Raw genomic sequence first — 14,767 nt, forward strand, 5'->3', positions numbered from 1 at the left:
GGCACAGTCAGCGCCAGTCTCAGCGGTGTGATGTTGGTTTTATGATTTCACGTGTTTTAGTTAATTCAATTAAATTCTACCAGTTTATCGTCGGATGGTATAATTTAAATAATTTGGGATGGAAATATTTTGGTGTCGGTCTATGTCTATAGAGATTATTCTGTCTGTTGCCACCTGATTCTTGAGTGATCATATCAGACTTTATGAAATTTTATTTCACATAAAATTAAAGAGTAATAAATCACTCGTTATTTACAATGCCTAAGTTTTGAAAACAGTATTTTTATTTGTATATTATTGTTCTGCTGATGTGTGTCTGGAATTTCTAAAGTTTTTATATTTAAAATGATCTGCCTTGTAATTATTAATTTGATTTATTGAAGTCATCATACTTTAGATGGCAGTAGAGTTTATTTGATTATTTCTTATGGAAATGATTAGCTCTTATGGAAATGTTTCAATTTTTCAAAATTTAACCTAGAATTTGCAGTTCACAATTCGTATCTTGTAGAAAGCATTTTAGCTCTAAATCAATTGTTGGATACCATTGTTGTTTAAAAAGATGTTTACCAAAACACAAGTCAGAAAATAAATATTGAAATACAGTGCTGTGCAGTGTGCATCTAATTTAGATTGTGTACATTTCAACGCAGACAATTGAATCAATATTAAATGTAGATCAAATATTTACACAATGTCAAGTCAATAATTAAATCTGTTGAATCAGTCAGATTATAGACCGAGTTTAACAAATACATATGTAATATGGATATACCTTATTATTTGCTTTTATTTTAACTTGTTCTTTAATGAATTATAACACAGACGTATCGTAAACAAGTTCTGAAATGGAAGATTGACCAAAAATTTAAAAAATAAATTCATTCAAGTATTCAAGCTTCTAATTGACAGCTGTCAAATCTCATTTTAAGTGTGAGAATGCTAGTTTTATTTTGTTTGATTTAATAATCGACCAACTTACTTCAAAATTGTGATTAAAACGTATTCCATTTTTTCGCATTATGCGAGTTATGGTCGTTTCATAGCCGATATATTTACTAACACAAGCAATCAGGAAAATTCTGTAGAAATTTTAAAGCACTCTAATGTTTTTGTTTTGGCTAATGGTCAGAATTTCAAAATCTTAATCTTAATGAATGATTCCAACAAGATAGGGCAACAATCCGCAAAACGGTGGTCATTTGAATGCTATTGTTTCTTACACTTAATCGAAAAAACCTTTCTTCTTAATAAAATAAAATGTTACTTGAAATACTTTACTTTCGATACCGAAATATAAATTACCTTATAATAAATGCTTTACATGTATATTATGTCCTTGAAACTGCTGGAACTGCAGAGAAAAAGATGAGATTTTCTAATTTTTAAAGTCATAGGAGTTACAGGTCTGGAATTCATATAACTAATTAAACAATGAAAGGATTATAAATCACATCACAAACCCAAGCAGTGCTCGTCCTGGAAGCTCATACGAATTTAGATCTAGGTTTGCCTTGCATCAAGGCCATGCAGATTACTTTTATGCAATTGTATAACCGTTTCTTTTCTTTTATCTTTTCTTACCCTTCTTTATAGCATTCAATAAAGTGCTGTTTCACTTCTATTCACTGCTATTTCCTCAAAAAATCTATACAGGTCCATATGAACTTTCATTTTCAACAATCGTTGTTATCGCCAGCTCTATTCCTTGACCATACTTTCCAAAGCATATCAGACAGTGTCAAGATATTGAGGAATTACTGCAAATGTTCTTACCTTTTAATTGACCGCCTTTAACTTATGTTAACTTATGATAAATATAAATTAAACAAGAAACTCTTTTGTTAAATTGTATCAAATTCAACAAAAAATAAAAACACAAAATTAAATTTTTAAATTTTTGTTACCATAATTTATATTTTGATTCATATCTTCTTTCATTTTCTGGTCACTCAACTCTTGGAAGTCGAGATACATTTACTTTTTGATTCTCTCAGTTTCTTATCTAAATTTAAATAATTTTAACTTTCTTATAACCTAAATTTTATATTCTAAACAATTTCTTAAACAGAACACAATATTTAGTAATACTTTTTGTCTCCTTCTTTCTCTTGCCAAACTTAGATAAAAACACAATAAATACATCACTAAAAAACATTAATATCGATTCGGAAAAAATAAAAATGAAAATAAAAATAAAAACATGCATAAAATATTCAAGAACATACACAATAATAATTATTAAATTTAATTTATTTATTTTTGGCTTTTTTCGAATTTAAACAAATTTTAACACAAGAGAAGAAAACATTTTTCGATCCACAATTATACAAACATACATAAAATTTATAACTTTTGTTTCTGTTATGATTTAAATAAATTCTAAAATAAATAATAAAATTAAATTTGTTTTTTTTTTTATATAATTATTAATAAATTTTAAAAATGATGTACCTATATAATCTTATAATTTTAATTTTTTTGATTTTTAAAATGAAAGTAAATGAGTTTATTAAATTTTAATTTTCGTAAAATTTTCGCTGGGATATTTTTTAAAATACATATTTTATAAATTAGGATGATGTGAAGGATGCTATTTTTTGTTTAAATATTATCATGTGGGCATACGTTGTTTCTATATTTTCTGGCATTTTAATAAATAATGCGTGGGATAGGCTTTAAAATTCATTACATATGATTCTTTGTTTCATGTGCAACCTTAACCCCTTGGGTTTTGTTTTTTTGGGTTATAATTCGTATTCGGCTTGATTTTTTAACAAAAGTTCCTGCTTTTGCCGAATTTGCTTAGATATCACAGACATAATTCAAATATTTTCAATATTTTATTTATGCTTGAAATGTATTTCATATTTTTAGCCCGAATGGCGTTGTTAGTCTTTAGATTGTTGTTAACATATTTCTGTCTAAAATCTCTTTTCTTTTGAAGGAATCTTAATTTTTTCTTCTATATTTTTGTCTATGGGTCAACTCCAATTTAGGAGCTTCTAAATATCTACTTTGGATCCAATGATGATTTCTTGACTCATCTTTTATTTTATCTTGGATGATGTAGGTAGGTAGTGGGTGTACTATGTGCATTCTTATCCAACGCTGATTTTGGAAGCCAAATAATGCAGATGCAAGAATGTACACACCAAAACTGTCATATTGCCCATGGCAACTGTCATATGAATGCGACGGAATGCCTTGTGAATTCCTTGATAGTGGGGGCATTTGACTAAGTCACCAGGTTCAAGTGTTCCGATTTCTTGTCCACTGCCAACAGTGACCTCGAACTTGTGTTTTTCTCGCATCAAACGTAGGAGTGGTGGAGCCAAATAAAGGCGGACAGTGACTTCAATGACAGCACAAGTTGAAAGGGCAATAACTTGTACATACGACGAGAACTCCCAACGGCCGGCTATGACTTTGATAAACAGTATCAAGGTGAGGATGCTGAGCATTGAGTTCATGGCAAAATATTTTGGAAACAGGATTTGCTGACAAAGACCGAAGGTGTGTCGCGGTAGAGCAAAGTACAATGCAAGACCTGCAATTAAAAATAAGACAGATGTTGGTGAGCCAAAAGTTTCATATGAATGAAAGGTGTGAATTTTTGGGGGAATTCGATGATGCGATGCTTACCTGAGACAAATGTCATCCAAATTTGTGCACCAAAATGTGTTGCAAATGCTCCTAGATACGTAACCAATGCTAAACCACTACGTCTCTTATTTGCATTCAATGCAGCCTCCTCGTTCTCGAGTAGATTTGGCCATACGGCCAACAAAACAAATGAAACAATGCTTACGGCTATCACATGGGCCGGTTGTGTTGTTTTACTTAAAATTCTAAAAAGAAACAAACAAAGAAAAATAACATAAATATACAATGTTTTTTTTTATTGTTACAAAAATAAATATTTGCATTTTACTTTTTTTGTAAAATTTTAAAAATACTTAAGTGTGACCCTGTCATTTGTGTGAAGTAATTTAAATGAATCAATCGCGTTTTGTTGCATAGCAACACTGCATCTGAAAAATCAAAGAAAAGTCTCGTGTTTTGCAAAAGTGGCGTACGTGCTAAAACGCACTCGCCTCAACGAACGAACGAATCGGATTTATAAAATAAAATTAAAAAATTAAATGCAAGGGGCCATAAGAAACAAACTTTAAAGCAGAAAACTAAATAACAACAAAAAACTATACGTATAAATAAATCAAAGGCAAAGTTTGTACACTAAAAAAAAAGTCGAATGAGAAAAAAAATAATAAATTTTCGTTAATTAATTTTTTAAATCCCTAAACTTTATTTTTAACTTCATTTTATAACTTAATAAAGTGAGATCAATTTATATCGATTTAAGTTAAGGAATTTCAACTTGATTTTGTTTAAAGTTTTGTATTGGTCGTTATTTCGATGTTTGAAATTATATGAGTATTTTTTTCTCGCTGTGTATTTTTTATAGGAAAATACATCATGAACTAGCTCACGGTAATCATAATCATGAAACTCCCTTATAGGAATCACGCACAACAATAGGAAAAATGTAATGTTTGCCAACAACAATTCGACAGTTGGTGGTTGATTTATAATAACCTCAAGGAACTGAAACCGCAGGCGATTCAAAAAAAATTTTGCAAGGGTTACCTCGCACAATCGTTATTAAAAGAAATTTAAGATGCTTTTTATTGATAGCGATGTAGCAATACAAAATCGATACAAGAACATGATTATGGCGCCATAAAGTACCAAAAAAATGCATTTTATTCAAATTTAAGAAAACAAACCTTGAAGTTTGTATTTTTGTACAGAAACACAAAAGGAGATATTTTTAACGCCATGATTTACAAGAGATAAATAACGATTTGGTTAAAATTTTATATTCAAGGTAATTATTGAAGACTTTTGATTGCTGGAAACATGTGCAGTACTTAAGCAATTTACCTTTAAATTTGAATCTTAAATATTGTATGGACTAACTTCTGTGTGTCTAAGACATAATTGAGTTTCAAAAGATAATTCTATGTTTTTTCTATGTTATCTATGTTATTCTATGTTATTCTATGTTTTACCTAAATCAATCGCAATTCAAATATTTGAGGTTTGTTTTCATTTTTTGTCACAAAAATACAAATTAAGCATTCAATTGTCTTTCTACGACGACACCACTAAAATACGAGAAAAATAAAATACAAAAAGAGTAATTATAAAGATCAACCTTGACTTTTCTTGTTTCTGTACAATCTCCAATCAAGCAAATAGTTTACTTTTCGTTCCATAAATTAAATTATATTTTCGATTTTTTGTATCATAAATTCGCACGCATACGAATATTTGTTTGCATCAGACAAAACAATTTATGTTAATGAATGTTTATCCAAAGAATAATGTATACAAAATACCAAATATAATTATATAATATTGATAAATCAATCAACTATAAGTAATATGATATTTATATTGAATATAAAATAACATTGCCATATTGTATGTTCGTTGTATGACTCTTTTTGTAAATTAATTTAATTTGTTTCGTTTGTTTAAAAAGACTTTAATTGAATATATTTTCTTGTTACGGATGTATCAGATTTAAATTATATACATACACAAGTATTTGTAAAAAGGAAGTATGGAAATATTTTAAACGAGAGCAATAATACATACAAGTTGTTTACTTCATATAAATTTTGTTTACTTCATATAAATTTTGTTGTCAACATTTTTTTTAATACATTTATCATTTAATTCAATCGTTTTGGCATCTCTCGTTTTACGTGAATCATAAACAAGATTCAAAATGATTCATTAAATTCCTTTTAAAAGTAAATTAATAAAATTTTGATGCTAAAAGTTCATATTTATCTTCAGGTTAAGCACACTAAAAGAATTATGACCGATTCTATGTTTATTCTATGTTTTATGATTTTTCCCATTTTTTTAATACCAATTACATAAAAATAAAATGAGACAAATTTTACAACTCTCATGTTATATCTAAATGACTTCTGATATCCCCCAAGTTGTAGGATCACATTCCTATCTGAGGCACAGAAATGCACTTAGAGTAATTTGCATACCAACATGTATCCAATCACTAAAAGCATTTTTCCGCATCCTAGGTTAAGTAGATAGAAATAGGTATCCACATTTTATAGAGTTGTGGGTAACACGAATCGTGACGTTTATGCACTCAACGCGCACAACAAGAAATCCCGCAGTAGATACTTTTTTCTCTGTTTATCGAATGAAACGCGTCAATCTCTGAGAGTACATTTTATAGGTATCTCAAGAAGTCCTCCATTTATATCGTAAACACGTATAAGTACAAATCACATTGCACCTGTGAGATGTGCGTTTAGTCATTAAACTCGATGTCTCTGTCCCGGTGAAAGAGATCACCGACAAGAACATCACCGACGAATGACGACGTCAAGACGGGAAAAATTAATCCCACTAGTGGTGCAGGGAAATCACACTTCATTATCTCATGCAAATATATAGTGTTCAATTCACAATTTACACGCAACAACTACAACAACTACAAGAAAAGTAAATAATTCAGATATACATAAGTGTATAAAGACTAAAGACTGAATCTATACAGCTCCTATACCCAGTACTAGTATTCTGCGATAGGTATAAAAGCGTAAAGATGTAATTATAGTCATTAAGTATAGTAAGTGTAGTATAGGTATCTACTAGATACAAATATTAGCCTGCAGGATGAATGTATCTTTTTGTGTGGCTGTGCGTTTTTAAGTATTAAGTGTGCTTATCGGGCATATTAAAGTGGAAAATTGTTTACCATTTAATTTGCAATTTTTTTCTTATTTTTCATAATATTATCCAACATTAATATCCGTTATGAAATGCATGAAGGTATGTAGGATGAGATAGGCTCTCTTAAGTGTTTTGTTGGCTTATTCGAACCAACAAATTAGTACTACTTTTTTGTTCTTGTTTAGTAGGAACGTATGGTTGGTAAAACAGGGCTAGCATATATAAATATATGAAAAGCTGATTATAAAACACAAATCCATCAAGCTCAAAATGTGATAAATTGTAGTTATAACAACAACTCCAAAAACACAACAAAAAAAAAGTTATACCTTTCTATAGAATGAATGAAATCATTCAACCATGTTCTACATTTGAGTTTTATTGCTATGAACCAGATAAATGTTTGTATTTTGAACATTCATCTGCTTTTTGAAATATGCGCTTGCCTCTAACTACAAAATGTGCTTAAATTTATACGTATCTACTCGTATATCAAAAAAGGTATAACTGTGTGGGTTTATATTATTTGTATGTTCGTGTTTTGAAGAGAAGAATCGATTTAATAAAACCTGAGGTGAAATTTTTGAAATAAAACAACCATTTCAAACAAGGTGGAAAATAGGTCTAACGAAGAAATGTTAAACAAAAAATCATGGTTTAAATAAATAGAGAAAAGGTCACAGCTAAATTTAGGCAAAATAAAGTGATAGGATGATAAACTTTACCATAACTACCAAAATACTTCCATTTGTTAAATTGGCACTCACTTTTATTGACGGAACCTGTCATTTTATCTATTTTTTTTATTTATCCTAATAAACAACAACAAAAAACACTGGTTTTGCAAAGTTAAGTGATCAAAGTATAGTAAAAAGTATAATTATACCAGTTAAACCTGTCACATTATTTGATTTATTTGCGAGTTTTTGAGATATTATAGACATTTAGCAAATTACACTTCATTCGCTATCTTTTGCGTCAAATATTTTATCTATGTCTATCACCTAACCTGTCAATATTAAATATGTTTATATGTTTATACCAATAAATTAGCAAAACGCATTGAAAACATTTTGTTAATTACCATAAAACATGATTCATAAATATGCATGTATGCCTATAACATGCCAAGCTTCCCTAATGCAATATTCCAGTGCAACAAATAGTTATAATGATAGTGATACCTACACCTTATTAAAATTCATATAAATAGAAAATAACAATAACAAAACAAATGCAATACACACTATAGTGTTTGTATATTGTATCCATACTTTTCTAGTATTATATCAAGGTGCATAAATACACCATACATGAATGTATGTTATGTGATTGTGACTTGGTTTTTAATGTCATCTTTCGTCATCATCATCATCATTCAACAAACATGATTTTAAAATGCACTTCAATGAAATTGTATCTCTATTTTCATCTTTTTGCTGTTTACGAGTATGTTTATATCCTTGAGTTTGGTTCTTCTCATTCGATTCCTTGTTTTTCATTTGCTTACTGTTTTTGTAGAGCAAAAAGCTCTAGAACTGTTGGTATGACGATTGTAGGGGGATGAAAATATGACTGTTGAATAATTTCACGTTTGACTGAAAATGTGTGTGCATTCATTAGTTAGGTACGCAACGCATAGTCATGCAAAAATATTTCTCAAACGAAATATTCCTTCTTTTTTGGAATGTTTCGTGAAACAGATGTACCTCACATTATACCAATTTTGAAAAAATAAATTTTGCATTTTTGTTGTTTGTATTTTCTTCTTTGTAAAATTAGAATTCAGAAGAAGTTCTACGTCTTGACGAAACATTTTTATTATTGTGTGAAGTTTTTAAAAAGTTTTTTAGACCAATTTATAAAAATAAGAAAGTTATCAAGTAGGAATGAAAACATGTTAAGAAAATATTCGCTATTAAACTGGTCCTTACTAATGTTTTTTGGTGATTTATACCAGTTTATACCAATAAGAATATGACTTAGTGAACATTTAAAGAAGTTTTAAGTTCATTTGCTATCAATGTTTAATCTATAAGGATTTAATTTTGTGATTTAGGCCAGTTTATACCAATTATTATTTACTTAAAACATATGATAGGATATGTTTGTGTCGATAGAAAATTATAACGTACATTTTTTGATTTTTTCCTTTCTAAGTGAATTTTATACCATTCACTTAAAAGCGGAAAATTGTATTTGAATACGATTATTATTGTAAGAGCTTTATAAAAGTAAACAGCCAAGTTTTAAATACAAACTTGTACTTGCTGTGAACGTAACTATGACTGGTATAATTTTGTTTTAAATGAAAAAAAAAACGAGTTTCTTTGACTATGTAAAGAGGTTTCATTCTTTTTCTTGAATTTCTTAAAATTTTAATCACGAAAAAATCCAATTAACTCAATTGTAGTTAAAAATCCAAGATACATTTAGATATTGATACGGTTTTGCTTTTTTTTAGACTTAAAACACTTTTTTTATCACAATCATAAAAATGATAACAAAATTACTATCACTATTTTACCTTTTTACACACCTATAGTAAAAAATAAAAATAAACAAATAAATACATCGTACTTTAATCTTTTCGAAAAATAAACTAAGTTTATTCTGATTTATATGACGTTTATTCAAGTTAAAGAACTTTAACCACCTTACCACCATACCACCACACCTGCTCTGACGAATAAAGATAATTAATTGATTTTTAATCTTTCACTTCTTATCTTATTTTTTAATGTTTGATAAATATCGGAAGGCAGTAATTTATTGTCTGGTTTATTGACTTTGGGGGGCTAGAAGGAAAGGTACATTGTACCTTTACTCCCTGTATGGTCTGAGCTTTGAAAGTGGACGTGAGTGTTGTCAAGTAGCTAACTTTTGGCTAATGATAAAAATAAAACAATGCCTTTCTTTCAATTTGAATAAAGTAGATTAGAATATTAAGCATGACCAATTGATCTAAAATTATAAAGCAACAATATATGTAGACTTTGATTGTGAATAAAATTAATAAATAAACGTTTGGGGTTTGTATTTTATACACACTCTTAAAACTGGATCATATAAACTTGGAAATAAAACCTTGAACCATAATAACAAGCTTAAAAAAGCTCAATATAACTATGACATCTTTTTTTTAAATACGACTTAAGTTTATTATTTTATTCTCTGGTTTCTCATAGTGCTTGATAATTAGATTTTTTAAAAAAAAAAGTATTTTGACAACATATTTTGTTTATGATTGAATCTTATAATCTTGTAAAACAAGTATGTAATAGTTACTAATATAACTTTGAAGTAATTAAACATCAGCAGGGGTACAAAGAATTTATGTTTTATGCAAATTTCATGTCGTACATTCACGAATAATTAAGAAAATAAAAATGATTATTTATTAAAATTTCGTTCAATAGTAAAATGTTTTTACTTGTACATTTTTAGGTAGTTTTTGGTGCATAAACTCAGACCTTTTCTAAAGATTTATCATAATTGTCTGCAGTTCCTTTGTATATTAAGCACTGCATTATTGGAATCATCTTAACCTCAAACAACGTGACTTTTTTAATTTACTTTGTTTGAATTTTATAACGAAAAATGTTAATTTAAAACAAAGAAAACAGAACACTTTGGTAAAAAGGCAGCTTTAAAGATAAAACTTTATACCATTTTTCAATAAGAGGTTTCATTTTGAACAGCCCGAGTGAAAAATTAAGATAATGTTTCAAGAGTCTTTATAATGTAATGCGTCTCAAGTTGTATGATACATTTTAATTTGAAACAGAAAAACCAGCAAATGTCATGTCACTTTATCAAAAAACTAAAGAAAAATATGGAATAAATTTGTCAAAATTATCGTTTAAAATAATTCATAACTTATTTTTTTCCATTTTAAAACATGCCTTAAGTCATCTGTCAAAATTCAATTAAATAATATGATTGGCATCTGAAGGAGTTATCGTCTCCGAAAAACAAAAAACAAGCACGAGTTCTTCCCTTTTTTGTACATATTCCCTTAAAAAAAGGAACAAAAAAGAATCCAGAATTCGTTTGAAAAAGGCTTAACCTACATTAAGAAAACAAGGCAATTTTTATAACAACCTCTGTACCACATGTTGTCATCGTCTTGAGAGTAAGAAAATATAAAAAAAAACTTTGAGAAAGGAGGAAAAAATTTACCGACAAATCTCAATGACTTGGCCCCAGTCATTCTTCTTTTTTTTGGGGCTTTAAAGTTCCCAATTTTAGCAAAGTTTTTTTTTCCTTCATGTAGGTACCGGAATTTTAAATCTTACAAGAAAAATTACAGAAAAATAAAAATAAAACAAGTCCCCTGACCTTTTCTTTAAGACTAAATAACATTCTCGTTCCACATGACAACGATCACTTTCGCATATTATACAACAATTTTATTTTTATTTTTAGCTCAAGTAGTGTAAAGGTGCCTTCCCATAATCTTTAAATCTTTTCTCCACCAACAATTTTTGCTGGGTTTGAAATTTATTACAATTTAATGAATACCTTATACCTACACATAAAGAAACACATATAAAAGGTATGACCTAAAGATGGACTTTCGACTTTGGACCAAACTGAAGGGACAACCGACAGTAAGAAAGGTAACAAAAAAGTCACGATCTAAAAATAACTTTTCCCTCTTCATTTTTGGCGCAGAGAATTGGATTTGATTTTTTTGATTTTGTGGGCGGTTTTTGAATTTTTTATTAAGCATAAAACGAATAAACACATCTTTATTAAATAAATTACTTAATTTAAAAAAAAAATATAATTTTCAATATATATTTTATATAATTAATAGAAGGACAAAAAATTCTGTTTGGAATTATTTATTGCCTTTAAAACGTCTTAGGTTATTTTCTTTTAGACAAATAAATTGCTACATTATTTTTTGGCACAGATGTTTTTTTTTTTATTTAAAAATTTAAATAAATATATATTTCAAAAATATTCCTGCGTCACCAAAATGTAGCAACAAAACAAAGTAAATGTATTTAAAAAAAAGAACCGAATTTTTATTTTTAGAGCACGTTTTACAACTTGCTGATTTGGCTAAACTGATAAATGCAGTTTTGAATATTTTAACTTAACAAACAAAAAGAAATAATCCAGGTTGACAAAAGACCGGAAAGATGTATTTATATTTTTTTGTTTAAGAGAAAAAGTATCTATATGTATAAATCAAGTCCAGAACACAAAACTATAAGGAATGGACAAGAATGTGGTCTTTTGTATTCTCTCTTGGGACTTTTTTTGTACTCGGCCTTAAAGCATCTCATGTCTAGTTTCTGATGGGAAGTTCATTAACACTGCACAACACATCATATACTATAGAAAGAGGGTTGAGACATTGAAAGATATGTTTTTTTTTTTTGCAATCATCAGACGTTCGTTTTTAAAACACAAATGACAAGGTTTTTTTTATATTATTTTAAACTATGCAAAACAAAATAAGGGATAATATCATTCATAAGATATGTTTTAAAGTTCTCATAAGGAATCTCATGAAATCATTTACAAGAACTTTACCACACTTAACAGTTTAGTGACGTTAAACTAGAGTTTATCTAAATATATTTCACTCATTTGCAAAAAAATATTAATTTTGTTTAATTTAAAAACTCGAACATAAAATTTAGCTTTTGTCCCTTACTATGTTTCAAAGTGTTTAAAACAAGAGAAAAAGTAACCCTCATGCTTTTAACAGTCTTAAATTAAAATCATCGATTTATTATTCTTACCTGAATGTTTTAGATTTTTGCACTTTTGTTGAAATTTGGTTAAATCTGTGGATGACTTTTATTGTAAGCTTTGTGAATATAGCCAAAAGATCATCTTTTAATGTTGTTTCTGTTGATATGGCCAAAGCCGATTCGGCTCCTATCGAAGATACTGATGAATGAGATTCTGCTGCTGTTGCAGATGATGATGTTACTGCTGGAGATGTGGATGCGGATGCTGAAGAGGATGCTGATGATAATGTACCAATGATTTTGTTTCTAGCAGCTAACATAGCTGCCATTGGACATCCTGACGGTCGCACAGTTTGATTAATTTTAACTTGACTCGATGATGATTTCCTACGACTACTACGGAATCCAGTATCTGAATCAACCAGTGATTCATCTGAGTCTTCATCTTCGGTAGTTGAATTATTTTTACTACTTTTTGCTGATGATGCTGAAGAACGAATTAATTTATTTAAAATCTCATCATCGGTTAGAGGCGAAGAGGAGTCATCCTCGGCGGCACTGCTATTACCACTTGTGCTGCTATAACTGCAGACGCAAGGATTATTTAGGAAATCATTGTTGGGATTTATGCATCCACTACAATTGGGACAGTTTGTGCAGTTAGTTCTGTTTTTGTTGTTGTTGTTATTTTTTGCAGCAGCCGCAGCAGCTCTTTTTTTAAGAGTTTTCGCAACAGATTTTCCAAATTTGCGCGGCATACCGTTTTCAAGAAAAATTTCAATTTGTGAATTCATATCGTTTTGTTGCTGTTGGCACATTTTTAATTAATTTTTTGATATATTTGTTTTGGTTTTTAATTATAGAGCAAAAAAGGTGATGGAAAGTTTAAATTGGTCTAAAAGTTCAGTCACGCACAGTCGACACATATATAATTTGCATTTAAGTCCAAGAAAAAAAAAGTTTGATTTTATTTCTTTTTAAATTTGACAAAAATGACTTTTATTTTGTTTAAATTTATAAATCACTTTGATTTCACTTTCTCCAGTTAAGTTTAAAAAAAATGGGATCTTTTGTCGAAAAAAAAGGAATAGTTGTTAGTTTGAAAGCGGGTTTATACGACCGTTTAGATATATGCAAATCTAGGTATTTGGAGAAATTAGAATTTTGACGATCGTTTTTTTATTTTTTTCTTTATATACCGACGGATACGATTGTAAACGTCGTCGTCGTCGTGGTTCTCGTCGCGAAATAAACTTTTAGTTTGAATTATTTCAGAGACCTCGCAGAACTTTTATAGGATTTTATTTTTAAATTTTTTCTCTTTATTTGTTGTTTTCAATTATTCTCAATTCTCTTTTTAAATTGATATAATTTGCTCTTTTTTCAGCAAAATAAGCGCCATTGATGATATGATATTGTTTTTGTTGTTGTTGCTCTTAATCATATATTTTTGTTTTATTAGTTAAGATTGTGTAAAATTTTCTAAGGGTTTATTTTTTCCATAACAGTTTGTTTTCAATGGAAATTTAAAATAATATTTTGTAGATATAAGTTATAAGTTATTGAAGACGTCAGAGTCTTTATCATCATCAGTCATCAGTTATCGTATGTAAATATTTAAAAATTGACTTAGGGGCAGATTTTTTTTGTGTAGACTTATTTTATGATTATGATCTTTTAACAGCTTAACATAATATAACATTTTATGATTTTATTATATTTTACAAGGTGTTTTGAAGTTTGAACTTTATGTTTTAAAGATATGATGAAAAGCAAATCAAAATACAAGTTATGAGAAATCGTTCCATTAGGTGCAAAGTTCAGCTGAGTTTTTAGTCATTCTTTGTAGATGCTGGTATTTTCTTTATAGTAGGTACTTCCATACAAATGTTTTTTTTTTTAAAATCAATCAAAAACAGTAATTCGATCAAAGTGGTAGTTCAGGTCAAAAAAATTCCAAACTAAAGTTGATTTAAGTAAAAGAAAACTAAAAATGTCTTCTTTTTCACAATTTTTTAAGCAATACAAAGTTTCCATCTTGAAGTTTTCCTAAACACAACTGTACATAAACAAAGTTGTTAAGAAAAAGTGTTCCTAATTTAGTTGTTTCGTCAAAACAGGGCTTATAAGACTTGGCCATTAATAATGATATATTAAATACATCTGCCATTTTTAGTAACAATATTTTCCAATAATTTCACTTTTTTAATATGTAGTTTCATTTTGATAATGAATACAAGAATTTTTTTTACTAGAGATAAAATTATATT

General features: G+C 28.5%; 2 protein-coding genes across 9 annotated transcripts in view; one reads left to right on the plus strand and one right to left on the minus strand.

The window, feature by feature from the left end:
• LOC129948277 (blood vessel epicardial substance) overlaps positions 1–14,767 on the plus strand; it is a 199,107-nt gene that overhangs the window by 113,664 nt on the left and 70,676 nt on the right. The window lies entirely within an intron of this gene.
• LOC129948276 (uncharacterized) lies at positions 1,885–13,758 on the minus strand. The gene is made up of 3 exons (XM_056059210.1): positions 12,546–13,758; positions 3,646–3,851; positions 1,885–3,550 (listed from the first exon to the last, which is right to left on the minus strand). Exons 1-3 carry the CDS (start codon positions 13,313–13,315, stop codon positions 3,102–3,104), a joined length of 1,425 nt encoding a protein of 474 aa, XP_055915185.1. The 5' UTR covers positions 13,316–13,758; the 3' UTR covers positions 1,885–3,101.

This window comes from Eupeodes corollae, chromosome 2 (genome assembly GCF_945859685.1).
Source record: "Eupeodes corollae chromosome 2, idEupCoro1.1, whole genome shotgun sequence".
NCBI lineage: Eukaryota > Metazoa > Arthropoda > Insecta > Diptera > Syrphidae > Eupeodes > Eupeodes corollae.

Bases quoted from the DNA above. Each gene is read 5' to 3' on its own strand.
- LOC129948276 (XM_056059210.1), bottom strand. From the start codon at position 13,315: ATGTGCCAACAGCAACAAAACGATATGAATTCACAAATTGAAATTTTT. The intron at 3,852-12,545 runs GTAAGAATAATA...GTTTCTTTTTAG, and splicing joins CAAAAATCTAAAACATTCAG to AATTTTAAGTAAAACAACAC. The intron at 3,551-3,645 runs GTAAGCATCGCA...TTTTAATTGCAG, and splicing joins TTGGATGACATTTGTCTCAG to GTCTTGCATTGTACTTTGCT.